At 45.9% G+C, this 12,544-nt stretch overlaps 1 protein-coding gene across 2 annotated transcripts; it reads right to left on the reverse strand.

Moving 5' to 3' along the window:
- Nucleotides 1-4,230: 4,230 nt before the first annotated feature.
- On the reverse strand, nt 4,231-12,323 carry LOC124674358. Of its 2 annotated transcripts, XM_047210398.1 has the most exons (10): nt 11,565-12,322; nt 11,125-11,453; nt 8,655-8,724; nt 8,466-8,569; nt 7,668-8,393; nt 7,423-7,578; nt 7,075-7,330; nt 6,935-7,005; nt 6,263-6,385; nt 4,231-4,706 (listed from the first exon to the last, which is right to left on the reverse strand). In XM_047210398.1, exons 1-10 carry the CDS (start codon nt 12,265-12,267, stop codon nt 4,362-4,364), a joined length of 2,883 nt encoding a protein of 960 aa, XP_047066354.1. In that variant the 5' UTR covers nt 12,268-12,322; the 3' UTR covers nt 4,231-4,361. The 2 variants fall into 2 exon arrangements, with proteins under 2 accessions (XP_047066354.1, XP_047066353.1); XM_047210397.1 differs by having other exon boundaries at nt 7,668-8,569; nt 11,565-12,323.
- Between the last annotated feature and the right edge of the window lie 221 nt (nt 12,324-12,544).

Below are 12,544 nucleotides of genomic sequence, written 5' to 3' on the forward strand. Positions count from 1 at the left end.
TAGAAGGAAGTGGTTTGTTGCTTTAATATCTATCATAAAAGGAGTTGATGTCATGTTTGTAGTTTTTGATCTATTCCGTGTTTGACATTTTTTTAATGTTAGTTATGAGAAAGAATCAACGTTCCTAGTTACCATGTTCTACCACAGACTGAGGAGGGGCATTTGTTATACTTACCAGTTAGTTTTTGGTCGAATATTGCAACGCTCTCTTACAGAAGTTTGCAATCTCAAGGGCCACCCCACTAGAAAATCTGCAACCCTTAACAACGCTCACCTCCGGCAGAAACTGCATTAACGTCAAATCTTGTATTTTTAAATCCACCCATACCGATTTGTCCAAACAAATACTCAAAAGATAGCACTGAATATATAAACAACAGGTCTCCACGTTAATAGGCCATTCTATTGTTTGGTTCATTCATTTTGCTTTTGGGGACAACTTTGTAAGGCTTGGTAATTCCATAAACGAAATCAGGGATATTTCATCTAGTTCATCAGAAAAGAAAGGAAATAAAATGAGGCTCCTGAAACTGAAGAACCCAAATAAGGCTGGAACGCCCCCTAATGAAATGCAGATGCAGTGGAGATTGGAGAGTGCCCAGTGGAATGTATACATGAAGATGCAAAATAAGCCTGAGTCTGATGTTGTAATGAAGATGCAAAATCAGCTGAGTCTGATGCTGTAATGTGGTGCATGTGCGGCTCCACAAACTGGTTCACCTGAAGCCTATCAATCACTCGGTAGTCACGTTAATAACCCACTCGCCTGTTCTATCAACCTTGGAGCCTGAATGCTGAATCCTATCCAACTTGAGCACAAATGCTGAAGTGTGGAGTGTCAGTACTAAATAGTCCAACTCCTTGCTCAGTTCTCCATATTGTCAGGAACCACACCCAACTGAACCAGAGTGAGGTCAGAGGCATTCCATATTATTCCAGCCACTGGGCTATGATTTAACTTTCTTCTTATACAAACTATTCCCGTAACCTTGAATGTTTCTTCTTTAACCCAGAGACTAACTGAAAAAATAAAGCAGTCTAGCACTAGATCAGGAGAAGCATTATCATTATCAGATCTAGCATTGATTTATAGTACATCATTGCACAGTAATTTAACCTACATTACTGATTGCAACTTGCACTTTTCTAAGGTGACCGAGACTTAAGAAAATCTCAGTCGACTGAGACATAGGCACACCCTTTCTACTTCCATGTTCCATGAACCGCGTCGCAGTAGTACTAGTACATAGTAAGCCATCCGCATATTACAGCAATCATGGCAGGGTTTCACATATTTACTGATCACAAACTGCAATGTAATATCGTAGAATAGCTGTAACTACCAACATACTTGATAGTTGACACAATCACAAGCATCTTATGCCATGTAGGCAATCCAGAGTCCAGACTCCAGCTTACTAGCAACAACCTATTCCTCGTGGGTATGGATGGCGGTCACGGTAGAGACCATGGCGTCGACACCGCACTTGTTTTTGGTGTGTGGACCCCTACAGATCTTGTAGAGTGCACTCTCGCCCCAGTTCTCGCCCTACAAGTTCTTCCCAATGAGATGCAGATACAGTGGAGATTGGGGACGCCCCCTAATGAAATGCAGATGCAGTGGAGATTGGGGACGCCCCCTAATGAAATGCAGATGCAGTGGAGATTGGGGACGCCACCTAATGAAATGCAGATGCAGTGGAGATTGGGGACGCCCCCTAATGAAATGCAGATGCAGTGGAGATTGGGGACGCCCCCTAATGAAATGCAGATGCAGTGGAGATTGGGGACGCCCCCTAATGAAATGCAGATGCAGTGGAGACTTGGAGACTGGAGAGTGCCCAGTGGAATGCATGAATGCAGAAGCAAAATAAGCCAAGTCTGATGCTGTAATGAAGATGCAAAATCAGCTGAGTCTGATGCTGTAATGTGGTGCCTGTGCAGCTCCATGAATTGGTTCACTTGAAGCCTATCAATCACTCGGTGGTCACGTTAATAACCCACTCGCCTGTTCTATCCAGCTTAGAGCCTGAATGCTGAAGTGGGGAGTGTCACTAGCAAATAGTCTGACTCCTTGCTTAGTTCTTCTCCACTAATGGAATAAGTTTCTTCTAGAGCACGGAGATGGGATCCGTGCGCGCATTTGGGCAAGATCACAAAAGACCAGCCAAATTCACTGAGCTGCCCCCCGTCCTTCGGATCAAGGGGCACTATTACTAGAGTACGAAAACAAAATGCGAGCTAATCCCATTCGGTTCTAGCGGATCTTACTGCTCAGCAGGTCCGGCGCCGGCGCCGCCGCCCGCGCTCCACCTGTGCAGGCCGTCGCTGAGGGTGGCGCGCGCGAGCTGCTGCTGGACGCTCTTCCAGCTGCCCGCCTTCCTCCGCATCGGCCGCGCCTGCGCCCGCCGGCTCCTGGCCCTCCTCGCCGTCGCCTTGGCCTTGGCCACCGAAGACCGGTACTGGCGCACCCTCCAGGCAAGGATCCGCCGCTTCGCCGGCCTCTGGACCATGCCGGGCGCGTCGCCGCCGCCGCCGCGCCTCCCATCCCGCTTCCTTTTGGCTCCGCCGCCCAGCTGGTTGGAGGCGTCGCCGGAGTCGATGTCCATGTCGGCGGCCGTGCTGCTGGTGCTCGGCTCGGCGTGGTCCATGGGCGTGCTGGTGCTTCCGCCGGCTGCCAGCCTCTCCAGCTCCTCCATCGCCCGGGTGAGCACGCCCACGTCGGCCCCGGGGCTGGCCCCGGCGAGGGCGAGCAGGCGCTTGGCGGAGCCGGCGACGGCCGACAGCGCGGCAGGGTGGAGTAGCGCGCCGGCGCCGGACAGGGCGTGCACCTCCTCGGGGAGAATGGCGTGGGGGTCGCCCGCGCTGTCCTCCTTGGCGGACGGCGCGGGCTGCCCGACGATGAGCCTCACGGTGAGGCTGAGCGACGCCGCCGCTGCCGCGCCGGTCGCCATTGGGAACCCTTGATTCAATATCCCAGAGCAGAGCACCTGCTTGGGTAGCTTCCTGGGGAAGGAAAAAATTGCGAGCTGCTCTAGTATCTCTCGTCTCCGCGTGCTTGCTCATACTATTTTACATATACTGTATAGTGTACGAGTGCGTGTGTGAGCTACTGTATAGTGTACGTAGTACAAACACACGCACGCCACTCTCCCCACGTCGAGCAGTAGAGGCTAGTTAGAGAGATCGTGGCATCACACGATGACCGATCAGTTGAGGTCGAGGACAAGCTGTATCTAAACACCACCTCGACTGAATAACGAGTGTGTTGAATCTGTCTTCCTACAGATGTAAATGGAACGATGATGCACTTCACTCTTTGCAAATGTTACTATGCCGGGAGAGAGAGTGATGTGATCCAGCACTTCAGTCCAGATGCAGAGTCAACTCACGGTCGTCGTGCCGCGCAAGGCTCGGTCCCGATTTGACATTGGGCCAAATGAAACTAGGCTACCAAATCCATCCGAAAGTTTATCATCTACAACTACAACGTCGGGCGTTGAATCGAGGTGGTTGATCAAACTCTGGGGGCATTTGACCTTGATGATGTAGCAGCATATCCACCGCCAGCTCCCACCAGTTTACCAAAGTCCATTGGAAGTTCACAAGAAGCAGAATTCAGACAAGGCTACAGTGAGTAAAGAACAAGAAGAGAGAGTGATGGTGGTGGTGCTCAAGATTATGAATGATACATTGATCTTCATGCTGCTGAAGCTTGTGCTGCTGCTCCGCTGGTTCTTTTGTGCCGAAACTTAATGTTGCATTTGCGGCCTGGTTCTTTCTTAATGCTGTGTACAAGCAAGTGGTCACTCCAACTCAGCATATCCTCCAGCTTCTATGTTCAATTACATTCTCAACAAGGAGCATGTTCAATTACATTCTCAACAAGGAGCAAAACAACGTTTTACTCAGCGGATCTTTCCTCTCCAGCTTGCATTGTTGTGTTCATCAATTGGGGTGAACAGCAACAGGCTTTGAATGCAAACCTGTTTTTTTTTTTATTTGAGATGATTTATACCTTCCTGTCACACAATTAGCCTCGAACAAAATGCAAAGAAATGAAAATGTACATGTACAAATTGCCTACTACTTTATTTATTTGTGGGCATATGCTCATGTCCTTGCAAAATGCACACTCAACACACTAGCTACGCAAAATGACCTGCGTCAGAGAAAATGGTACTCTAGATTACACTACTGTTACATATGCTCCGGATAAGGGAAACCAGGCCGCGGCTTCTCTCAAACTCAGCACGAACACATGGACCATCACATTCTGAGGGACAGAAAGGAAATCCGGTGGTTTCCTCTATCAGTTAGATGCACTCTGTATTTGCAAATGGCACTGCACCAGCACCGCCCTATGAGCCTGAATCTGCAGAGTTCGGTTGCCTGTCACCACCAGAAGAGTTATCTTGGCTCTCGTCATCCATAGGGTTGCTACTGGAAGCAGACAAGGAGGCAGCAGTATCCTCCGAGGATGAATTGAGGTTCGGCCTCTTCCTCGTGTTCTTGTCACTTGAAGCTTTCATTTCATGATGGGAGCGTTTCCAACCCTTCCGTTTGCCCCTTGGCAGACCTTGTTGCGACTCAGAACTACCCTCTTCTCCTGGGTATCTTTCAGACTGGTTTCTCGTCTTCTCTGTTTCCATTGCATCAGCCGACAAAGATTCGCTCTCCACCTTACGCCGCTTATTTGGATTCGCCTGAAACAAAAATAACAAGCAGAAACAAATCTTTATCCATCAAATGATGCAAAATATCTGAAATAGAATCAGTTGAACGACATCTTCTTTAACAAAAGTGGAATAAAATCTTCAACCATCAAACTATATGTAATCGTTTTGATATTACATGAATAATGCAGGAACAAAATAGTATTACATGGCTAAACGAGATTTATGCATGGTCTTGTTTAGAAACAAAGACTATTATATTTTGTATTTCAACAGCAGACAGCTGAAGCACTAAGGAGTAAGAAACAAAGATTACTTTCAATTTATTTTCCAGTTACCAGCAAACATGTAGATTGTATTCAATACTTCCCCTTATAGAACTCGCAAACATGTAGATTGTATTCAATACTTCCCCTTATAGAACTCATTTACAGGGCAACATAGAATTGCCCTTTTAAAACTAGACAATTATCCCTAAAAACTAAATATAAAACAAGTTTTAGCAGGTGTAATCCTTATTTCAACAAAAGTTATGATAGTCACCAAGTAAAAGCAAAAGAAAACTAATTTTAAAATCTGTAGGAGTGATTTAAAGTTTAAAAATGTAAAGTGTGGCATTCATGTCATATTAGTGTGTTTTCTCTTATCCTGCACTTCTAGAATTCTAGAAACCAAAGTGGTCGTCCAGTCTGTTCTTTGTTCTGTGTCCACGTCGTGGGGACATGCCTATAACATCACACCCATCCTCAGGTTACACCAGCCACACCAAGGGCGCAGGACCAGGTGTGCAGGCAGCAGCGTCAGAGATAGAGATCTATCCCTCCTAGATTATCTTGTTAGTTCGTTAGCCCGTTAAACTTAGTAGATATCTCTTTCTCCTAATAATCTTGTTAACTTGCTATCATATAGAGTTGAGTTGCAATCTCCCTATGTAAGCCAGTTATAAAACCCCTAGCACTTCGTGAAAAAGAACCAAGCAAGAAGGTATCTCCTGTCTCATTTAGCTCTCTTCTCTCATCCCTACTCTGCCTCCGCCAACTCCAGCAATCAGAACCTTACCATGTGAAATGGCTGGATGTTCTCTGGTCGGTTTCCACCCACTGCTTGTGGTGGTCCTTAACTTTGTTTGTAACATTGTGATATTAAAATAAAAATGAAGGACTTTCAGGACTGTGAGGATATAAATAACATTTTTACAGTGTACTATACAAAATAGTGATATGAGGTACTGGAGCATGCCAGTAATTTTCAAGGGACATAGCAATCATTGGGTGTCTAGCATTGCAAAATGGAAGCAAAAAAATTGGTCCATCTTACATGTGACATTTTGAAACATGAACTAAAAAGAAAAAATATGCCAAGTGACTCAACAATCTCAATCCCATGAGAGAACAGACACAAACGCATGCAGTTGCACACATACGCACGAAGAAAAGGAAGTTAGAACTTGTTACTCCATACTTGTTAAGGATGATAAAATCAGGTAGTGTTTTTTTTTGCGGGGAGGGGAGGTAGTGTTAGCAAAGCATTACTCGTACAATGAAAAACAAATGCAAGTCTGGATACTTTTGAAGACAAGATCTCACCTTTGGAGCCTGGTAAACAAGGTGAGCCCACTCGCTCTTTGTCCTGAGACATTCATCAACAGCATGTAAAAAGCTGGAATATGCATAATCCTCTCCTTTGGGTTTAACGAAATCTCTCCAACGCTGAGAAGTAATGTGAAATCAGTGTGAAGAAAATGAAGAGATAAGTCGACTTCACAACATTCACCTTTGAAATCCGTTCACTTCTAAACCTGAAGTATGAAATCTGTTCACTTTACAACTCTGGTACCACCTCAGGTGGTTTCATGCTGACTCGGATGCCATGTGGTGGACAACTTGGACAGCGTATCCACATCAACAGGCTGCCACACCAACTAACTACATAAATAACTTGTTCTTCTTGCTATTAAGACCGGTAGCTTAGAGAAGAACAAGTTTTTGTGTAATTTGCAGATATGGCTGTCCGCTGACATGGATAAGTAGTCTGGGTTGCCTGCAACATGGCATGGCATCTGATTCAGCACAAAACCACCTGAGATGGGGCAAGGTCGTAATGCAAATGGATTTCATAGTTCAGGGTTACAAATAAGCAGTGTAGGAAATAGGACTCAAAGGTTGTAATGTGAACTTCCGCAAGAGGTGAAGGTTGTAAAGTGGACATTTTTTATATAATGAATACCTATGCACAAACTGCTTATGTAAATAACATACCTCACCGATAGCATCACATAGTTCTTCGTATGTTATATTTCTGTTCCTGCTGATGATTTCATGAATGAATCCTGTCGATAGAATCTATGTCACGTTACAGATATCTAGAAGAGAAAAAGCAAATGAACTGAGCTACATACCAGGTAAACTGTGTGGAAGACCACTATCCACCAGATCGTCCTTTGCTATCCCAGTGGTAGCTTCGTCTGAACATGTACCATGATTTTGCTCTTCCAATGCTATATTGTCAGCTAATTTGCATGAGTCCTTCACAGAAGGAGTATGCTCGGTGCTATAATCTCTATGCCTCCGTTCAACAAGAGACACCTTTCCTGACCTCTTGCTGTCATCATTATCCCTCAATGCAATATCATCTTTGTGTCTCTTCTTTAACAGCTACGCTAACAGACAACATGATAATTTTTAACATAAATGGAAAAAATTTAAAAAAAACATACATTTACGACATTCAGTACAGGTGAACTCACCGGTGTTTGATCCTTTCCTCCATGTGCTGAAGATCGTTTTGAGAATACACTGGCTCCAGTTTGATGTAGCATCTGCATGCTACCTGTTTGATGGCCACGTGGCACCCTTGGTACTCTGGGGGAGCTGTTTAATTGTTGATGTAATAACAACGCAAGCTGCAAAAAGTAAGTTGCAAGAAGTGAGAAATCCTTAACTTGTTCATCAACAGAAATATTTGATAATGGAAACTTCATTATGTTCACACCTGTTCATCGCTCAATGAAGCTGTCCCATCAGAGGCTCGCAACTCAGTTGATGTTGAATTAGTAGACCCATCTTGTGTAACATGAACAAAGCGGTGGTGTATCTTATCTTTTTTCTGGGGTAAGTTAGAAGGCATTGCCTTATTACGAGAATGTGATGGTGTCACTTCACCATGGAATGATCTTGCTGGGGTGCCTCCTGTCATAGGTGTCTTGTGGGTCTGCTCCTTTGATAACGGTGCTCTATGTTTGGCTGAAGGTACAGATGATCTGATTGTTTGAGATGATTTTGATGCAGAAGAAAGAGAGCCTTTCGGTTGAACTTTCTCAGAGGGCCTACTGAATTCCTTGGAACTCTCTGCAGAATGCTTTGCAGACTCATGTTTGATATCAGCAGGAGCAACCAACCTTGTGTCTTCCTTTTTCATTAGACGGCCAGTCTTCCCTACTGATGATGGCTCTGCTGATACTGAAGAGGGAGATATCTGGGAATAGGTAGGACCAGAAGACACTGTACAAACTTTCTGAGCACCTGGAACTGAGTTTTGTTCAGGTACTGTGTGCATCTGATTTTTTGTCTCGGAACTTGGAAGGTCAGAGCCTGAATCAGAGTGTGACCTAGCTGAATTTCTTTGAGCGGTTAAAGAACCTGTATTGACCCCTTGACCTTGTGTATCACTCCTATGCTCATCTTTAATGGACTGGGTAGCCTTTGTTCTCTCATGATCCTGAAAATTAACCTTGCTCTTAATATTCTTTGATTTTGACTGAGTCGGCAAAGCTAGTACACCAACAGAAACCTGCAGATTTGAAGAAGCTTGATTTGATTGCTTCTGAAGACACGGCCCGTCATGCACTTTCACAGAACCAGCATGGATTCGCATATCCCCATCCATTTCCGCAACTGTGTAACGTTACAAGCATTAACTACAGTGTTTCAAAGGCATTTGCATAGTTGGCAAAGATAGTAGCTCAGGAGCTTTGATTACCTGCATCAATTATGCCGGATTGTAAGCCCACATTTTGACTTCCTTCAATTTGTTTCCTACACGAGTTAACCTGCATATTCGCAGTGTTTTCTAGATGTCAAGAAATAAACCTACTTGATAAAATAGACTACAGGTCAAGTGAAACAATCTTCAGAAACTCAGAGAAGTCACTGATTTAAAAGCATATAGATGCTAAAATTCCATAAGATTAAAAAAAAAACTTAGTTGCCAGGAAACTGTAAATCTGTAGCCGCTTGTAACGTAATGAAAAACATACAGGTATAAACGACAACTGTACAAGCTAAATATCTGCATATGGGGGTAATCTGCCCACTATCAATACCTTGTTAGGCATTCACTTACAGTAACTGCCGGTAGACAATTTCAACAGACACCTAGGATGCCTCTGCAGGGCACAAAAATGTGTAAGTGAATGTTAGCCCTGGGGAGATGTCCTAGGTTAACAAGACTGCACGAGTAAATGATCTCCGAACTACCCTTTTGTCCTAAGACGCTACCGCACTCAAAATATTTTTCCCAAGTTCTCCGACTACAGCAGTACCACTCCTGCCACTCTAATCATCAGCAACAATGACGACCACCATGATGGCAAACAAGATAGCGAACAAGATCAAGCGGCAACTATTTGACCGCAACAGAGGTGGCTATATCATTCCAGCAGCAACACAGAATCAACAGCGAGGCAGAACTGATAGGCGGTAGCCTGGAGCCCTAGACTCTACAGTGTCACCTAGTTTGCCGTTTTCTTCCACCTGTCCAGCTCTGAAGCACTGCCTTTGACCCCTACGACCGCAGACCAATTTTTACAGCACAACAAACAATCCAAAATGACTTGAGCGCTGCACTTCTTCATTCAAAGATATATTCTAGCACAGAACCAAACAGTCTGTACACTATCACAAAGACACAACTAACTCATAGCTAAGAAAAATAATACCGACAAAAACACATCAACAATAATTGTGACAGAAAAAGGGAAGGCCAACTGAGTTGGGAAAAATTGGAGGTAGCTCTACCAGATATTTTGGATCTGCCAACCAAATTGCATAATTTTGCTTATCCCACCCAATAGTACTAGCTTGAAGCACTACGCCATTTGACTCGTCGAACCCAACAATAGACCGATTTAGCCATCAATATTTTTCCCTCTTATATGATATACTCTTACTCACGGAGCACCACTAACTCATGTTGGGTCTGTTTGATCACCTGCTGAGGCTCAGCCTTAATGGCAGAGCAGCCTCCTAATGCTAGCACCGCCCCGTGACAGGACTACCTTTTCGACAAGCATCAGTGCATCGCCACCAGCTCAATCCTGCTAGAGAAAACACGCACTAGAAGATTCCGTAATTTGCATAATTCTTTTATCGTGCCAGATGAAGTTTTGTTTGATTTTTGGTAAAATTATAGTAATTTCAGTAAGTGTTTCTAGGTTATCGCAATAGTAGTGGGATAATTTTGGGTAAAATTAGAGTTAATCTCATGAAGTGTTTTTAGGTGGACGCAATTCAGCAGCCTAACACTTGCTTGACAATTAGCTGCCGAATTGATAAAAATGCCCTCACATCCTTGCATGAGGTTATATCAACCAGGTAAATCTCTCACATCCATTATCCTAACCATGGTTTTAAAGGCAGTAGGTGCCTAAAGCAGGCAAAAAACCTAAGACGCTGAGGGGCGCTCCATTACCTAAGCGTCCTAAGGTGGACCCCTTAAAAACATGGACCCTAACCCTTCAAGTCATTCCGTCGAGCATTCTGGACAACAGCTATGCTCAATGTGAGTAATTCACAGTAAAACCATATATCCTCGCAAGCTTTGACCTGTTACTTGTTCTTCATGTGGCTTAGAACAGGAGATTGTCCAATCTAAGATTTTAGAGCATGCGTGGTCATCCTAACACAAAAGAAGGTTACATATATTTACACTACTCCATTTTAATTTTTTGGAAGCCTGACATTAGCTGCCAACTCTAACATGAAACAATATTGGTAGAATAATGACCTATTGTGAAACAATGGAAGTACTATGGGAAGCCAGGACATGAGAATAATACTAGGCGAACATAAGTGCTGTTTGGGATGAAGATGGATTGCCGGAGGACGAAATAAGGTGCTACATGCAGGGAAATGTGCTGTGCATGCAAACAAGAAAATCATTTGAAGGTAGGTAATTCTAAAGTAAAATTGGGATAAGTTGATCAGGACAACTGAAGTAATCAAATTTACAATAGGCTTAGTCCGAGCTAGCAGCACAACCCAACTTGCATGACCACATAGAACTCCCTAGACGTGCGCTCTTGAAGTAGCAAACGGCCTACTGATTAGCCAAAGTGCATATCCCAGCAGACTATAAAGTAGAAAATGGCACTGAAGTACTTTTGCAATCTACCAACACTAAATGAAGACAACAGATCCAGTATTATGCAGTTTACATATGAGATACTAACCTCTGCCTTGACAGATCGTGAGTGCACTTCTTGTTCTGCCACAGTTGATGTAGTTCTAACTCCAGAAGAGATCTCCAATCTCATAGACTCCTCGGGTTCTTCCGTTATCAGCACCCTTGGATTTCCCTCGGAACTCTTCTTCTCCCCGCTCGGTTCCAAGGATTCCATTGCCTTCCTACTGGCTTCAGCAACTTCTTGAAAATCAGAATTGGTCATGCTTGTGTCGGCAAACTGATCCTTATGCGTAACATCAGGCATGTTAACATCCCCTTTCGGATGAAACCCATTATCCCGTGTATCATCGGCATGTGTAGCGATCTTGGATGCTCCTAAAATGAACAAACTAACAATCCATAATCGAAACGTAGGTGGTGTCATCACGGAACAATTAACTCTTCTCTGTGCGGCAATTAAATAAGAATTGTAACCAAACTACTCACCTTTCGTCTTGGCATCAGTCCGAGGAGGAACTTCCTTTGTACCGGCAGCGCCTGCCTGCGGACTGCCTTCGGCCTTCTTGGTTAGGGTTTGAGCGTTATTATTTGCAAGGGAGAGGGTAAATCTGGTTGCCGGCGCCGTCTCCTTCCGCTTCTCTCTGGCCAGGGCGAAAAGGGTGTCGGCGCCGTCCTTGTCTTCGGCCCAGGAGGGGAACTCGCAGTAGCGGAAGCCGAATTTCTTGGGGACGTAGCCGGCGCAGCGCCAGAGCGCGGCGGAGAAGGCGGGGGAGGACGGGGACCCGCGGAAGAGGGCGGCGTCGGTGCCTCCGTGGACGTGGACGCGGGCGGGGAGCGGCACCTCGGCCCACCGGCGGTAGAGCGGCGGCGGGCGGTGGGTGGGCAGCTCGGCGAGGAGCTCGGCGACCTCGGTCTCGTCGGCGGAGCGCTTGTGCCTGCAGTTGTGGCAGGAGAAGGAGGCGTGCACGCCGCGGAGGTAGCGCGCGCACCGCGTGTGCACCCACACGTTGCAGTCGTCGCAGCTCACCATCTCCTCGCCGTCGTCGAAGGTGACGCCGCAGGAGCAGTCCACCGTCCAGGAGCCGTCCACCCAGTCGTCGGCGGGCGTGGGGGCGGGCGCGGCCGCAGCCGGGGCTGCGGAGGCGTGAGATCCCGGGGGCTCCGGGCGGTGTAATCGGCCACCCTTCATCGGCGGCGAGCGGCGTAAAAACCCTAGCTTTAATTCGCCGGATTTCTGTGTTGTTTGGGCGGAAGGGGAAGGTTGCGGGCGGAGGGAATGCTCAGGCGGAACAGAATAGGAAAACAAAAGTCCAATTTGCCCTCAGAGAAGGGGCTCGTTTTCTCTTCTTCTTTTTTGCCGGAACCTGCGGAAGAGATCCGGGCGCGTGTGGTTGCTACATCTGGGCATGAGCAGCCCGGCCCGGACGGCCCGGCCCGAAAATCCTGGGCTGGGCCGGGCTTGCACT

The sequence above is a fragment of the Lolium rigidum genome, chromosome 7 (assembly GCF_022539505.1).
Source record: "Lolium rigidum isolate FL_2022 chromosome 7, APGP_CSIRO_Lrig_0.1, whole genome shotgun sequence".
In the NCBI taxonomy this organism is placed as follows: domain Eukaryota; kingdom Viridiplantae; phylum Streptophyta; class Magnoliopsida; order Poales; family Poaceae; genus Lolium; species Lolium rigidum.

What these genes read in the sequence shown, in the direction of transcription:
- LOC124674358 (XM_047210397.1), bottom strand. Translation starts at nt 12,267, where the DNA reads ATGAAGGGTGGCCGATTACACCGCCCGGAGCCCCCGGGATCTCACGCC. An exon ending in GACTGATGCCAAGACGAAAG is followed by an intron (nt 11,454 to 11,564) that starts GTGAGTAGTTTG and finishes TGTTCATTTTAG; the next exon opens with GAGCATCCAAGATCGCTACA. An exon ending in TTGTTTACCAGGCTCCAAAG is followed by an intron (nt 4,707 to 6,262) that starts GTGAGATCTTGT and finishes TTTTTGTTTCAG; the next exon opens with GCGAATCCAAATAAGCGGCG.